Source organism: Paroedura picta, chromosome 4, assembly GCF_049243985.1.
Source record: "Paroedura picta isolate Pp20150507F chromosome 4, Ppicta_v3.0, whole genome shotgun sequence".
Taxonomy (NCBI): domain Eukaryota; kingdom Metazoa; phylum Chordata; class Lepidosauria; order Squamata; family Gekkonidae; genus Paroedura; species Paroedura picta.
Window position 1 is genome coordinate 73,319,036 of NC_135372.1, and position 13,771 is coordinate 73,332,806.

At 38.6% G+C, this 13,771-nt stretch overlaps 1 protein-coding gene across 4 annotated transcripts in view; it reads right to left on the minus strand.

Annotated features, from left to right (window-relative positions):
• Nucleotides 1-3,096: 3,096 nt before the first annotated feature.
• MIER1 (MIER1 transcriptional regulator) overlaps nucleotides 3,097-13,771 on the minus strand; it is a 35,752-nt gene continuing 25,077 nt past the window's right edge. For all 4 annotated transcript variants that reach the window (XM_077333409.1, XM_077333407.1, XM_077333406.1 and 1 more), the window contains 4 exons: nucleotides 12,612-12,706; nucleotides 10,219-10,346; nucleotides 8,065-8,204; nucleotides 3,097-6,091 (listed from right to left, as the gene is read on the minus strand). In XM_077333409.1, coding sequence (XP_077189524.1) covers nucleotides 5,766-6,091; nucleotides 8,065-8,204; nucleotides 10,219-10,346; nucleotides 12,612-12,706 — 689 coding nt within the window. In that variant the 3' untranslated portion in view covers nucleotides 3,097-5,765. The remainder of the gene's footprint in view (nucleotides 6,092-8,064; nucleotides 8,205-10,218; nucleotides 10,347-12,611; nucleotides 12,707-13,771) is intronic.

Genomic DNA, 13,771 nt, shown 5'->3' on the forward strand with positions numbered 1-13,771 from the left:
TTGTTGGAGGGGGCAGATTGAACTGCCTAAATAAGGTGAAAACTACTCTGGTTCCATTAAAAATATATTTTAATTAAATAAAAATTAAATCCCTCCCCTCAACCAGTGTAATCCCTCCAGGGATCTGGAGTAACCCTGAGATTATGCATGACCCGGTTGGGAAACACTGCAGCTCTTAGGCTCTCTTGTATGCACATCTGAGAGTCATATTTGGCTGGCCTGTGGAAGAAACTCTTGGAGATATGCTGTTATTAAATTGACAAATCTATTTCATTTTCAATTCCTTCAAACAGGTTGGTGGAATTATGGATAAAATAAAAACAAAACAAATGCTAACATTATTGAAAAAGTATGCAAGAGCTCCAGCAACAGCTTCCATCCTGTCCACATTTGAAAAGTTGCAAAATAATTACTAGAACATTGTCAGAGTTCACAAGAGACCTCAGAATATTATACCTAGTGTCAATAAACAAGGGACAGTGGTGAGATGGTTTCTATTGCTCCAGATACACTTGAACAAATTCTTTCTATTCAGGTAAAATTTTAAGCCTTCCTGTGTAATCAGAAATTGAGAGGAAATTACATCTTGCCAAAAGAATTATATGTCTGTGTTTGGGAGTTATTGTTTTTATTAACAAAACAATTGGCAACTATAAAGAAAGTTGTAAGGATATATCTATAATACAAAGGAGAACATTTTCTGAATTGGTTGGCCAGTCAAATTCCTAATTAACTACTGAACTGGAGACAAAATTGGGAATTCTCAAGATGGTTCAGAAGCCGGTTTGTATCCTCTCAAGATCTTCAGCTATTACATGTTGCCATAATGGTGTCCCATACAGGCTCACAGGTAAGTTTGGAACTGTATAACTTGATCTATACTGAAATAGACTGTCCATCTTTCGTAAAATATTTTTTTGAAAGATATGAACAGAAGCTGAAAGCTACTTATGAAGTTTTGGATTGATGCCCAAATATCTGTAAGAATGAACTTGTTCAAATTCCATTCCTTGCAACCTCTAAGGTTGCCCTGTCCCCCTAGGGTCCATAAGCAGTATTTTACATTTACCTTGACTTATGCCAAGTTGCTCCATTTCACAATAACTAATAATAAATTCATTTGGTTTATTTAAATCTGGCTAATCAATGATAGTAATAAGCTATCATCAGAATAAAGTATGATGTTAATTTGATGACCCCCTAATGAGCCATTACATTCACTTCAACAAGAAAGGACTGTAGAGTGCAAATAAAAAAAATGTTGCAGCCAAAATGCAATCCTGCCACACTTCTTGTACCACAGGTATACTATCTGTTAAAAGATCTTTCTTTGACCACATGACCTGTAGTGTTGTGCTAGTACACAGTAACTGAATTAAATACAATAAACATTTTGAAATTGCATACTTTTGTAGCTTGGCCCACAACTTTTTTTCTACTAACAGTATTAAATGGCATTAAGTTTAAAAAGGCAACATATAGGTTGTCTTTAGTTTGTCTTTAAATATTTCTTAGTCAAAAGTGACAAGATGAAACTTTTATACATTGATTATAGAATAACCGAATTGTTCAGCTCCAAAAATATTGCAATCAATTTGAGTTCCAAATACACAGCATACAATTTGCCCAGCATAAAAAGCAAACTAATAGGCCTATAATTTGTGGGATCTAAGCAAGTACCCTTATTTTTTGAAGGTTACCAAACTTGATGACTGCTGAGTTGCAATATAGGAAACATTTTCAGGGGTTTTCCATTGACATTGATACTGTCATCAATTAATATTTTAAACTGTTTTTGTCAATTTCTATTGATTGGAGCTGGCCTTGCTTGGGAGGGCGGTATAAAAGTCACATAAATAAAACTAGCCAGAAGCAAAGCCTACCATCTGGTGCTATTGTTCATTCCTTTGCTGTGGAGTGTTTCTGGCTAAAATGAATCCATGCCATGCTCATGTCTGGCCCTGGTGTCCTGCATCACTCTACTCCAGTACATGACTATTACTGTGCACCCAAGCCTTGTGTTTATGGGAAACAGCACACGTGCTTCTGGGTCTCTGCCACTGCACAAGCTTTTGTAGGTTCACTGGCCCAACTCCACAGGCAGAGTGTCCCTGCTTCCTTATTTGGGGAGGAACAGGGTGCCTCCCTCTGTGAAAGTCAGACCATCCACAGCTCTCTTAATGCCTGTTTTCCGTCTGTTGCCTCAGCTATACCACTCCTTAAGAGGAAGAGCATGAGGAGAAGAGGCGCCTGTGGGAGCTCAGATCCCACAAAAAAACTGTACTCCTTGACCAGGTAGGAAGTAAACTGGCAGTAGAATGACTCTCAGCACTGGGAACTGGAAGTTTGAAATGAAGACCTGCCTCCTTACCTGATTAGTGGGAATCACCCATGCTAAGATGCCTTCCACCTCAGAGAGAGGCTTGGATCCCACTATCAGTTTGTATTTTAATGCAACTAAAATGCTCAGAGCTACCTACCCTTTATTTTTGCTTCATGAGTTTGAAGTGTGTGATTAGGCTTATGTTGGTAACTACATGCACAGGGATAAGCACAACATCTATTTGTACTAGCAAAGTCACTACTCCTGTCTAGTTATGGATGCTATATTATTTGCTACACAGCCCATCTCCAACTGGGGCTCATTGATTCCAGAATGGAGTGTGCCCAACTTCAACATATTTAAGACAATTCTATTGAAACATTGGCTAAGAGTTTAAGCCATTAATATGGTTAGAATCATACCTCCCTTCTGAGCTGTGCCATTGCTTCTGAATACTAATGAAAACCTGCAACTCAAGGATATGCCATATAGGTGGTATAGCTGTCCAGTATAAACTGGCCCCCTTTTCTTAAACTCCCCTTTGGTGATAAATACTTTTTGGAAGTGGCGCTCATAACTATTGCACTGTATTCTAACATATTCACAATTATGAACATGTGTTTATTTGCTAGTTTCTTTCTGCACTTGCTGAATTTAACGGACGATGGTACGTTTCAACTGTATGGAGATCATGTTAAGATTAAGCCTAAATATTGCCCAATAATCTAAAGGTTTAACAAAAGATTCTCTTAAAAGAAACAGAAGTTCCAGTCTTAAAATATGAACAATTGTATTTATATAAGCATATGTTTAAAAAAATACTTTAATAAGCTTTTCCAGAATTGCAGACAGGGAGCTAGGGAAGGAACACGGGGATTACCAACAGTGCAAAAGTACTATGTGAAAAATTTATAAAAACTAATTTGCAAATTTTAAAATTTCTTTCAAAATATCACTTTCAACCTTTTATAAAGCCCAACAGTTAGACCTGTTTAATTGAAGGTTTGAATCAGACTGCACGCAATGCATTTCATGGATCAGGAAACACCGTCCAGCTGGACACAATAGTGCTTTAAAAGTATACAAGTACTAGACACAAGCTGCACTGACGTTCAATTCAATTTGGAAACAAGTGGAAGTTTTTCAGCTATTCCAAACTGTATTGAAAGTTTCTTGAACAGGTTACTATATTACTAGATTTTAAATAGTACTACTAGTGCAATGGCTTATCAAGTTATAGTGGCTGCATTTAAAGAACATGAACAAAATATTGTATATAATCACCTGCATAAAGAAAATGCACATTACAATTAAATACTTAAAGAACAGCTGAGCATTACATATTGATTACGGAATGTCAGGACTTTTCTTAGGCATACCTTTAAAGGTAAGATTAAAGATCCAAGTAATTTCTGAACATATACACAGTGCTATATTTTACTTACAAGCCTGAGAACAATATATTTATAAAACTTTCCTATGAACTGTTTTGCAGTCATTTCCAACTTGCAAAATATATAGATAACAGAAAAATAGGTTGCAAAGATTTCTGCAACAGACAAAAGTTGCAAAGATTTCTAAAAGCATTGCACTGCCTTGCTCTGAAACATTTTCTAAAGACAATCTTTGATACAAGGCTATGAAAACTTTGGATTCCCATAGTAATCAATCTGGGATTTGTCAACCATGGCAGCTCTCTAAAGCAGTAAGGATTTAATCTATAAATCTGCAAAAGACACTGACCGAGATACACTGCTATTGAGCTGTAGACAGAATAAATATTAGCCCTGTAATGTGAAGTTATAGAATTCACCTATAACATTTCATGAAAAACAGGGCTAAATTAAACTTTAAATAATTCCAGTGATGTCTACAATGAAATTACATCAGGGGGTCTTAACAGGCCTAGTTGGAATTTATAATCAAGGACAAAACACTGCTGAAGGATCAAACATTCTGCCAAGTCCACCATAACAACCAGGCCACTTGAAACAGTGTGATCAAAATTTTTAAAGCAAGCCTTAGGACAGGTAGACGACTTAAGTATCGAATACACAAAATGCACTGCTTTTAATGAGTCACTTACATGGCTGTATTTAGCTATCAAGAGACAGATGCTGTAAACCTCAATCATGGCCATAATCCAATTACTTTGTGGGCTATTCCCGACCACATTGTCAATGATCTCTATCTATTAAAAAAAAAACATATACACATTTCCAGCCCTTATGGTATTGCAGACAGATACATATGTCTATTCATTCATATATGCAACAATTATTATTCACAAGGACTCTTCTGCTTCCCAAGAAGTAGCATGAGCCCCAATAAATTTCCTTGGATACTAGTTCAGGCACTGCCTCTACAAACTGTGCATTTGCCCCTCAGCAAGGCAGTCAGAAAAATTTGACCCAATTTCCAATTGTACTGTGCTCACTGAAATGTAAAAATAATAATGTAACATTTGAACTTGGCTATCAGGATTTAGCCACATTAAAGCATTTAGCTGATTAAGGTTTTGTTATCATAAAAATAAATTGAAAAAATTATAAAAGCAAGAACACTTGTGCAATCAAAGCATTGAGCTAAATTCTAAATTCCAAGTCACTATTTGTCCCAAGAGAAGTTTTCAGCATTCATAACTGGGTGTGAATTTTAAATATTTAATTTATAACTGCTTTTCGAAACATGATTTCTGTACTTTTAATAAAAAAAGCTTTAGCAAAATAAAATGAAGCTGACAGATTCTTCTGATCTCATAAAAGTTTACCATACTGTACAAGCTACGAAAATTACACACTCTTTTTTTTAGAAATGACACCTCAATCATGACATATGTAAAAATCTTCCAAAGGCTACAAAGAATCTGGAAAAATACAGAATGTATTTTTACATCCAGATAAAAATATGAAAAGACATCACTGATGTCAACAATTTTACATATACAAACCTGACTTGGTTTATTTTTCAATATTTCTATATATATAAAAAATAATCTTTCACATACAACTTTCAGGATTTACAGGTATTCCTTAATCATCTGATAGTTTCTCTTACCGTGAACAGAAAAAAACATCTCTTAACAGCTACTTGCTTTATACATTTTATGTTACTTTTTGATACATTACCTTACTAAATTTGAAACTCACTACTGATGTTAGTGGCTTGAAGAGGATTTGCAGAGAACGGCATGTATAACAGATGCTTCCTTCACTGACTTAAGCAGGAAGATCTGTTCAATGGAGTGTTCTCCCACTCACTGCACCTGCATAACAGGATTTTTAAAAGGATAATTTAACTTCATTTGGCCAGAATTTAGAAGCCCTGAATATGTACTGCAAAATATCAATAGAACTATATTGTTGAATTTGAATAAGTAAGGTAACCTATCAACCCTGAAAATTTCAGACATCCAAGAAATTGCTCAAAGAAATAAAGCGACTCAGTCATCCAGAGTCTCCTGTTCTTCAAACTTTCCGTGAGCTCCCGGTTCCTGGAAAATCTCTGAGGATCCTGGACTCTCCTTTCCATTACTGTTGACTCTTCTCCTCTTTGCAGGCCTTTCATTTTTTTCTTCAAAATTATTTTCATTCCTTGCATTTGAATGAGCAAGTTTCAAATGATTGGAAATATTTTCTGTTTCATAACCATTTGAATCAAAATCCCCAAGTGGCATTTTTTTGCCACTTGTTGGTCCATTCAGGTGCAATCCTTCAATTTTTATTTCTTCTTTACTGGATAATTCACCAGGTCCATTAGTAGATATACCTATTGGAAAAAATAGTGAAAAAGCGGCGTGAACTGTTACAGGACAATCAAAAACACTTAGTGCAATGTGAATTGACAGGTATAACAGAAAAACTCTTAACATTACATAGCCTAAGCAATTATATCAATGAACTTCAGCCTTTTGGCTTATAGCCAAGCTTCCCAGAACAGAAAGGATTTTTTGCTGATATACCCTTCTCATTGGAAAAATAGCTCCTGAAAATCAAACCAGAGGACTCTTGGGGACAGCACAGAAGACTGTGTGTGAGACTGTAGAAAGGGGAAAGCAGTTGAACACGCCTCCCCCTTAATGCTCTTGCACAAATGGAACAAAAGCTTCCCCCTTTTTATATGCCCCTTTTCAACACCAAGATGAACCCAAAGTAGGTTAAAAGATCATGCCAATAGGAAACCACAGATTATATAGAATCACAACCTAACACCCTCCAGATATTAGGGACATGAGCCAAAAGCCAGTTAAACCTACATACAAGTCCATTCAACATTCCCCTACAAAAAGCAAAGAATCTCTCAGTAACTCCCAACCAACTAGCCAAGTTGCTTTTTGGGAAAGGTTTTTACCATCCTCCTAAACACAAGCATCCCTCAAAAGGAAGGTATTCCACAAATTCAGTGTCATCTAATTTTGAGGGGTTTCTTGCACATGCAACTATGCCTCATCCAATGATTCCTGTGTCTGGAGAAGCATGTATTGGCAGAAGTGGTCCTTAAGATAGTCATATCCTATCTTAACTGCACAGAGACTGCCAGTCAAAGTGGAACAAAACATGAAGCCTGAGAACTCTTCAAAGGCAACTCCATGTAGAATATAATAAACTATGGAAATGTGATGTGATTAGGTCTGATTTCCCCAAGAAAAGCTACAGGTGAGAAACCAGACAGTGAAAAAATGATGAAAGTGGAGATTGCCAATTTCCCTGTATTACAGCAGCCTCCCTGCACTATTCCAGAGGATTCTCTAACATTCAGGATCAACTGAAAACTGTAGGACAAACAGATACCATGTATGGAAACTCCACTCTCCTTGTACTATTCTGGATCCAAGTCATCAATGCAGATATTTCCCTGGTGACATTCCAGAATGAGACAGTGCTAGTGTTTGAAATCAAACATCAATATATCTTATAATCAACATGGACCCACATGCAGTTACTGAAGGGGCACTTGAGCCGACAACAAAAACCTACAGCGTGTTGGATAGGAAAGAGAAGCCTCTCCACTGGAGTTTCTTGAGGACATGCTGTCTGTCCACGTAGCCTCTCTGCAGGTAGGCAGGAACTGCTGCCACCTACTGAAGCAGTGGTGTGCTGATGGGGGGGGGGGGAGAAATAGGAGTTACTGCTACCTCCTCACCTTATCTTCAAAGCTGTTAAAGCTAGGCCCACCATATTTCTGTTGGCTGGCAGGCAAGAGAGAGAACAGCAGGTGCTACCACTGCTCATCCACAAGGCAGCAGTGCTGCAGGCTGGTGTGGAAGAGAAGAAGCTGTCAAGCTGACCCACCACTGCTACTGAAATCAGCCCTCCTCACCTCTGAAGACACCAATGCCTCTAACTTACAGGCAGGGCCCATAGGGAGCTGTAGTTGCCACTGCTCCCAGCTGCAAAAGCCAGGTTAGCCAGCAGCCTTGGGAGAGGAGAGAGGTGCAGTGGTGGTGGTCCAGCAGGCAAGTTGGGGAAGGATGTCATTCGCTCGCCCCGCAATTTTTGTTAGTTCCTGTTTAGTATAATTGAAGTGTTACTTATATCACTGATTTATACAATAGTTAATACCTGTAATATAATTTTAGATCTTAAAAAATGGAACTTTAAAACTATAATAATCACCACCATCTCTGTTCACACACAAACAAGAAAAGCAAAAGAAAGAAGATAGTTATTTAAATGAGTTTTTACAGTTTACACAGCAACATGGAGAACTCTGGCATAAAGAAATGCTGAAATTTGAGATACCATTTTGATTACTGTTGCTGGCTGTACTGTCTTCTCTCTCTGAATGGCTGGTGCTGCTGTTAGAAGTTGTGGGTGGAGGGGAGGGAGCCCGGCTGGATGCAGCACTTTCACTTTCATCTAACAGACGGTCCATGTAATCCCTTAAAATTCAAAGTAAACATTTTTGCACTTCAGAAGGGAGTTCTATACAGAACAGGCTGGATTGATAAGAATGGCTTAAATCACCAAGGGAAAAAAATGCCAATTTAAATAACTGTATGCTGACTTCAATAACCTACTAATTAAAATATTAAGAAAACAACTATGCAACTTCAAAAGGATTCTTAAATACCTACATTCTTATTTTAACTATTTTAGAAATATTACACACTGCATCTTTTTGTACAAGGTAGTGTTCATGACCATAGAAGCATGTCCCCAGTGTGTCCTCAAGCTTTCTCCAACAGATACTTGTTGGAAATAACACAAGGCACTTGTTTTCTTTGAGAATTCCTGTTCCTTCAACTTTGGCATGAAAGGGACCTGCTTCACTGTTCAACACCAAAAGTAAACAATCTTAGGCCAGAGTAAGAGTTGGTAGGAATTATTGGGCAAACCAAGTTACCCAAATTTATCAGTGCATAACAAGCCAACAGCAACAAGCCAATCCATGTTCCCTATTCTCAGGAGAGCAGTTCCCAATGCTCTTTGAAATCATTGGACCTGTGTGTACAGTGTGAGGTAAACTGGTGAAGTGGCACCATCCCACTCTCAATGAAGAAGATTTAGAATCCAATTAATTAACAAGTATTACCATACTTACTAAAAAAATAGACAGCACTGATTATATGATGGCCCCCACAAAAATGTTACTCAGTTTTTAATTACTGTACATACTTGTAACTTGCAGGCAAATGTAAGATAACTACTTCTTTTCTTGATGGCAGCATTTTTGGGGTGAAAAGACTTCCTTTTGCATAAATATCTATATAATATTAGGCACCCAAGCAGATGGGTGGCTTAGGTTCATGAGGGTCAAGAGATAATTCAGCACACTTGGGGTAACTCCTAGGCTTGCAGAAAAATCGTAAAGCTCCTAAGTGGCAAGAGATACAAGAAAACCCTCAAAACAGAGAACAGTTGACTGCACAAGTGCAGAGAACTGTTCTCTGAATGCACACATGTGAGGAAGAGAGGAGAAGGGAGATGATCACATCTGCCTGGTTGCTGCAGATGAGGAGGAAGACGCTGAAGAGGATTGCCACTGACTTTCCTTCTCAGGCAAGTTTCAAGCAGGCAAAAGAATCTCAGTTCACCCTCATCTAGGGTGCTGTAGGGGGAAGAAGCAGGCATGGTGGCTTCCCCCCCCCCCTCGGGAGATGATGCAGCTGCACCGGAACCCACTGCAGCTGCACTCTCAGCACAGGGTTCAGGCAAGTGAAGGAATCACAGCCACCTCCAACCCCTCACTTCCTTCAATGTACCCCCCCCCCCACCAAGTAGCTTCCCAGCAAAAAAAAAAAAAATTATGCTGGCTGGAGGCAAGCAGAGGGGGCAGGGAAGGTCAGGATCCAAGTGTTTGGCCTGAGTTAGGGATGGACATGGTGGGGGATGGCAAATAGGCAGTAGTGGGACAGAAGCAAGGGGTAATGAGTGACAGGAAGAAGAGGTGGAGGAAACAGAAAGTAGGGGATAATGAGTGACAGGGAAGGAGAGAAACAGAAGTGAAGAGAAGAAGAGACACAGAAAATTAAGTGGCATGAGTGAAAGAAAAGGGGGTGGAGGAAAAGAGGAAAGAAAGGCAAGTTCCTTGTGGGTCTCCACTTGTAGTTTATGGTTTTGGACTGTCCCCTGCAGTTCTGCTCCACAGTGCCAAACTGGAGTATGAAGTCTGCTACCATCATGGATTTTTTTAATGCACAATTTCTGCTTCCTCCAAATGGCATGGTGCCATATGTACTACAGCATCAACACCTTATGCATAGAGGACAGTATCTACAGGTGTGGAAAGGCAAGCTTTTCATGTTGTAAGAGTGGAGAATTTACACTGGATGGTGCAAACTACTGTTCAGCAAACATGCATTTTACACTTTTGATTTAACCATTCAGCTTCATACTGATTTTACTGCACAGCAAAACAAAGATAAAAAGGGACATGCAAACAATACTGCTTACGTTACACCTGGATGCAGATTGTACTTCTTTTTACCGAATCGTGTTTGCTGAGCAAAGAAGTCGTATCGTTCTGATTTTTTCCACATATAATAAAATGCTACACACTCGCCAACAGATCGTGTTCGTACCTATGAAAAATAATCAGTACAACACTTACAAGTCCAGTCCTACGAATGTGTACTGACTTCAGAGCTTACTCCCAAATATGCCCACACAGGATTGAAGTCATAATCAGTTTTCTATCCATCGCATTTTTATTCTGTCCTTCCGGCAAGGAGCTCAGGATGGAGTGTATCATTCTGTCCTCCTCCATTTCTTTGTTCATGATACATGTGCTTATTTGAGAAGTGCACAGCCGTTCAACTAAAACTAAATGGCATATTTTAGATAGGTGCAGTTTGCAGGGCCCCAGAAGCATCACATACACTTGCAGAAAACAACCAAACATCAAGATTCCCTGCTCTTTCTGCCACATGCCACCAGAATGTTTTCTTTATAAAGCTTAAGAGAATCAGCAGATAGTAGCAAGCAGCATTCTACTTTTAGGAAATATTTAGGGTTATAGAGTAACTCTGCAGTCTCACCCTCCCATTTTATAGCTACTTATTTCAGTAATAAAAGGCTTGAATATGAATTACTCTTACCTAAAATAGCACTTGCTTTGCTATATATCAGGCACAGCACAATACAAATAATTTTAAGAGATTGATCCTAGAACATATTTAAGGCCTTTGTTAAGGTCTACACAGCATCAAATATTTTCTTGTGCAATCTTTTAACAGGTGAATGAATTCAAGGTTTTGATAGGAAACAGAAAAAAAACTGAGCACTGGGTTCTATCAAATAGTTCAGTGCCTTAAAGTAGAATGCCAGCAGTCTACTGGGTATCAATGCATACTGTGAAGATATTGGTGCTAAGTGACCATGGAAGTAAAAATTTGCTAGTATATTATCCTATTGGTCAGAACCTGTAAACCAGGGGTCTCCAATGTAGTACCCACAGGTGCCACGTTTCCCACCCGCAACTTTTCTTGGTGCCTGACGAGTATTTTTAGGAAGTAGGTGGATTCACCTAGGGATTTTGCTCAGCAAGGTTTCTCACTGGCTTTGCAGCTTAAAAAAAAACGTTTTTGCAGCAGTTGCCACCACAACACAAGAATCTGCACTGTGCCACTAAAGTTAAGCTATGGCAGTCAGTTTGTGTCCAGCTCCACCTCCTTTAAGCACCCATTTTGTGGCAGTTATTTTGTTTCTGTTCCCACTTATGGCCACAGGCTCAAAAAGTTTGGAAACCTATGCTCTAAAAAGTAGCATCAGAACTTCATTCAAATGAAAACACATCTCAGGAAAAAAACATAGCTGAAAAATCCCCCCAGCAACAGTAGGATCAATGGCAACACCAACATTAAGAAAATACTCTGCTAATTCTTTGCCACAGTTAATCAGTCTTGAAGATGGTTAGCAAACTCCAGTTAAGACAAACTGGTTAACTGCACAAACTAGCTAGCTGCAATCATGGTTAAGATTCATGCCAAAATTAAAGCAGGCAAAGAGATGAAGGATTGGAGCAACTGTAGAAAAGAGATCATACTATGATACATTTTATTTGTTTGTTTATTACATTTTTATGCTGTGCTCCCTTGTGGCTCAGGTCAGTTCACAACATAGCCTAAAATGACACGCCTAAAATGACGACCACAAATTAAGATTCAGCATCACAACCAGACAGAACAAAACTGCCAGGCCATCAAAAAAAATGTTGTCTTAGGGCTCTAGTTTCATTATAGAAGAACTATGCAATTCAGAAGGACTTTAGTCTTCAACATGATTTTCTGCTGCATTTATACCACCACTTTGAATAATGTGGATAGTTGTGGCCAGCTGGTGTAGTGGTTAGGAGTGCAGACTTCTAATCTGGCAAGCCAGGTTTGATTCCCTGCTCCATCATATGCAGCCAGCTGGGTGACCTTGGGCTTGCCACGGCATTGATAAAGCTGTTCTGACAGAGCAGAAATATCAGAGCTCTCTCAGCCTCACCTACCTCACAGGGTGTCTGTTGTGGGGAGAGGAAAGGGAAGACAATTGGAAGCCGCTTTGAGCCTCCTTCTGGCAGAGAAAAGCAGCATATAAGAACCAACTCTTATAGATGTCTGGCACCTGATCTTCGCAAAAGAACAGATGTACAATAGACATTATTGCCACAGTATTATGAAGGTACAGGTCCATTTTCAAATTGTTTCTTCCATCCTGTAGAATTTTTACTAACTGAAATATGAACCAAAGGTAACTGAAACCAACAAGTAACAAATAAACCTTCCATGCCATTGGCAGTAACCTGACCCGGGTATGTTTTTTAAGGCACAAATGAGTATTTTTCTACTCAGTTCACTAACCTTGTTTGCCTGAATCAAATGAAAATCCTTTCCATAGGCCTTCAAACCTTGTTCAAAATTTCTACATTCTTCTTCTGTCCAGACAGATAGTTCTTCTGAATTAAAGAAATACATAAAGTATACTTTCATGGCATACTCCAAAATGAAACAGAATGCTAGTGACATAAATGGAATCTTAATTACAAGATAAAAACAATCCAAAGTTCTAAGGTGAGTTTGTACTGTTACTGTGAACTCAACATTTAACCATAAAGAACTGGCCCAGACAGACTTTTATTCAAAATACATCTGCCCTGCTGTTCTGGTCAAAACCTCCCAAGCAGCTTACAATAAGCTACACAATCAGAAACAAGATAATTAAGAGCTAATAAAATGCAATTAACAAGTTTGAGGGGAGATTTATATTGGCGAAAGTGCATTGAACCATTTTAGGACTATAGCAATCAGAACAAACACCTGCACCAAGATCAATGTAATATGATCAAAATGGATTTAAACAAAATGTATAAGGTATCAGCTAGATATCGGGGAAATATTTTTCACAGACTAGATCAGCAGTGGAATCATCTGCCTAAGGAGGTAGTAAGCTCCCCTTTAAGCAGTGGCTGGACAGACACAATATTAATGCTTGAGGCTAATCCTGCATTGAGCAGGAGGTTGGATTGTGGACCCTTACAACTCTATGATTCCATGTTTCCTTCCAGGAAGAATCTTTTGAAGAATCTGCGGTTTTAGAAAGTGACACGAAAGCTGCACTAGCAATTGCAAGAAATAAATCACCAAGAGTAACTAGGATAGCAATACTTCAAGCACCAGAAATAGAGTTCAAACACTTAAGAATATGCCATTTAGTATGGAAAATAAAGCAATGGCCCACAAATTGGAAATGCTCAATCTACATTCCAATTCCAAAAAAGGTGACAAAGACTGCAGCAACCATCTGACACATTGCTAGCAGATAACAATGAAGGCTTGAAATGACTATGGGTAAAGGTTAAACAGAAAGTGCCAAAGCAAGATTACAGCTGAACATCAAGACGAAAAAACTATTGTCTACTGAGAAATGACACAACTTTATGGTCGACAATTTAAAAAATGAAATTAAGATTTTCTGCTTCTTGGCGTGATCATCAACCAAATGGGAGAATGCAACCAATAAA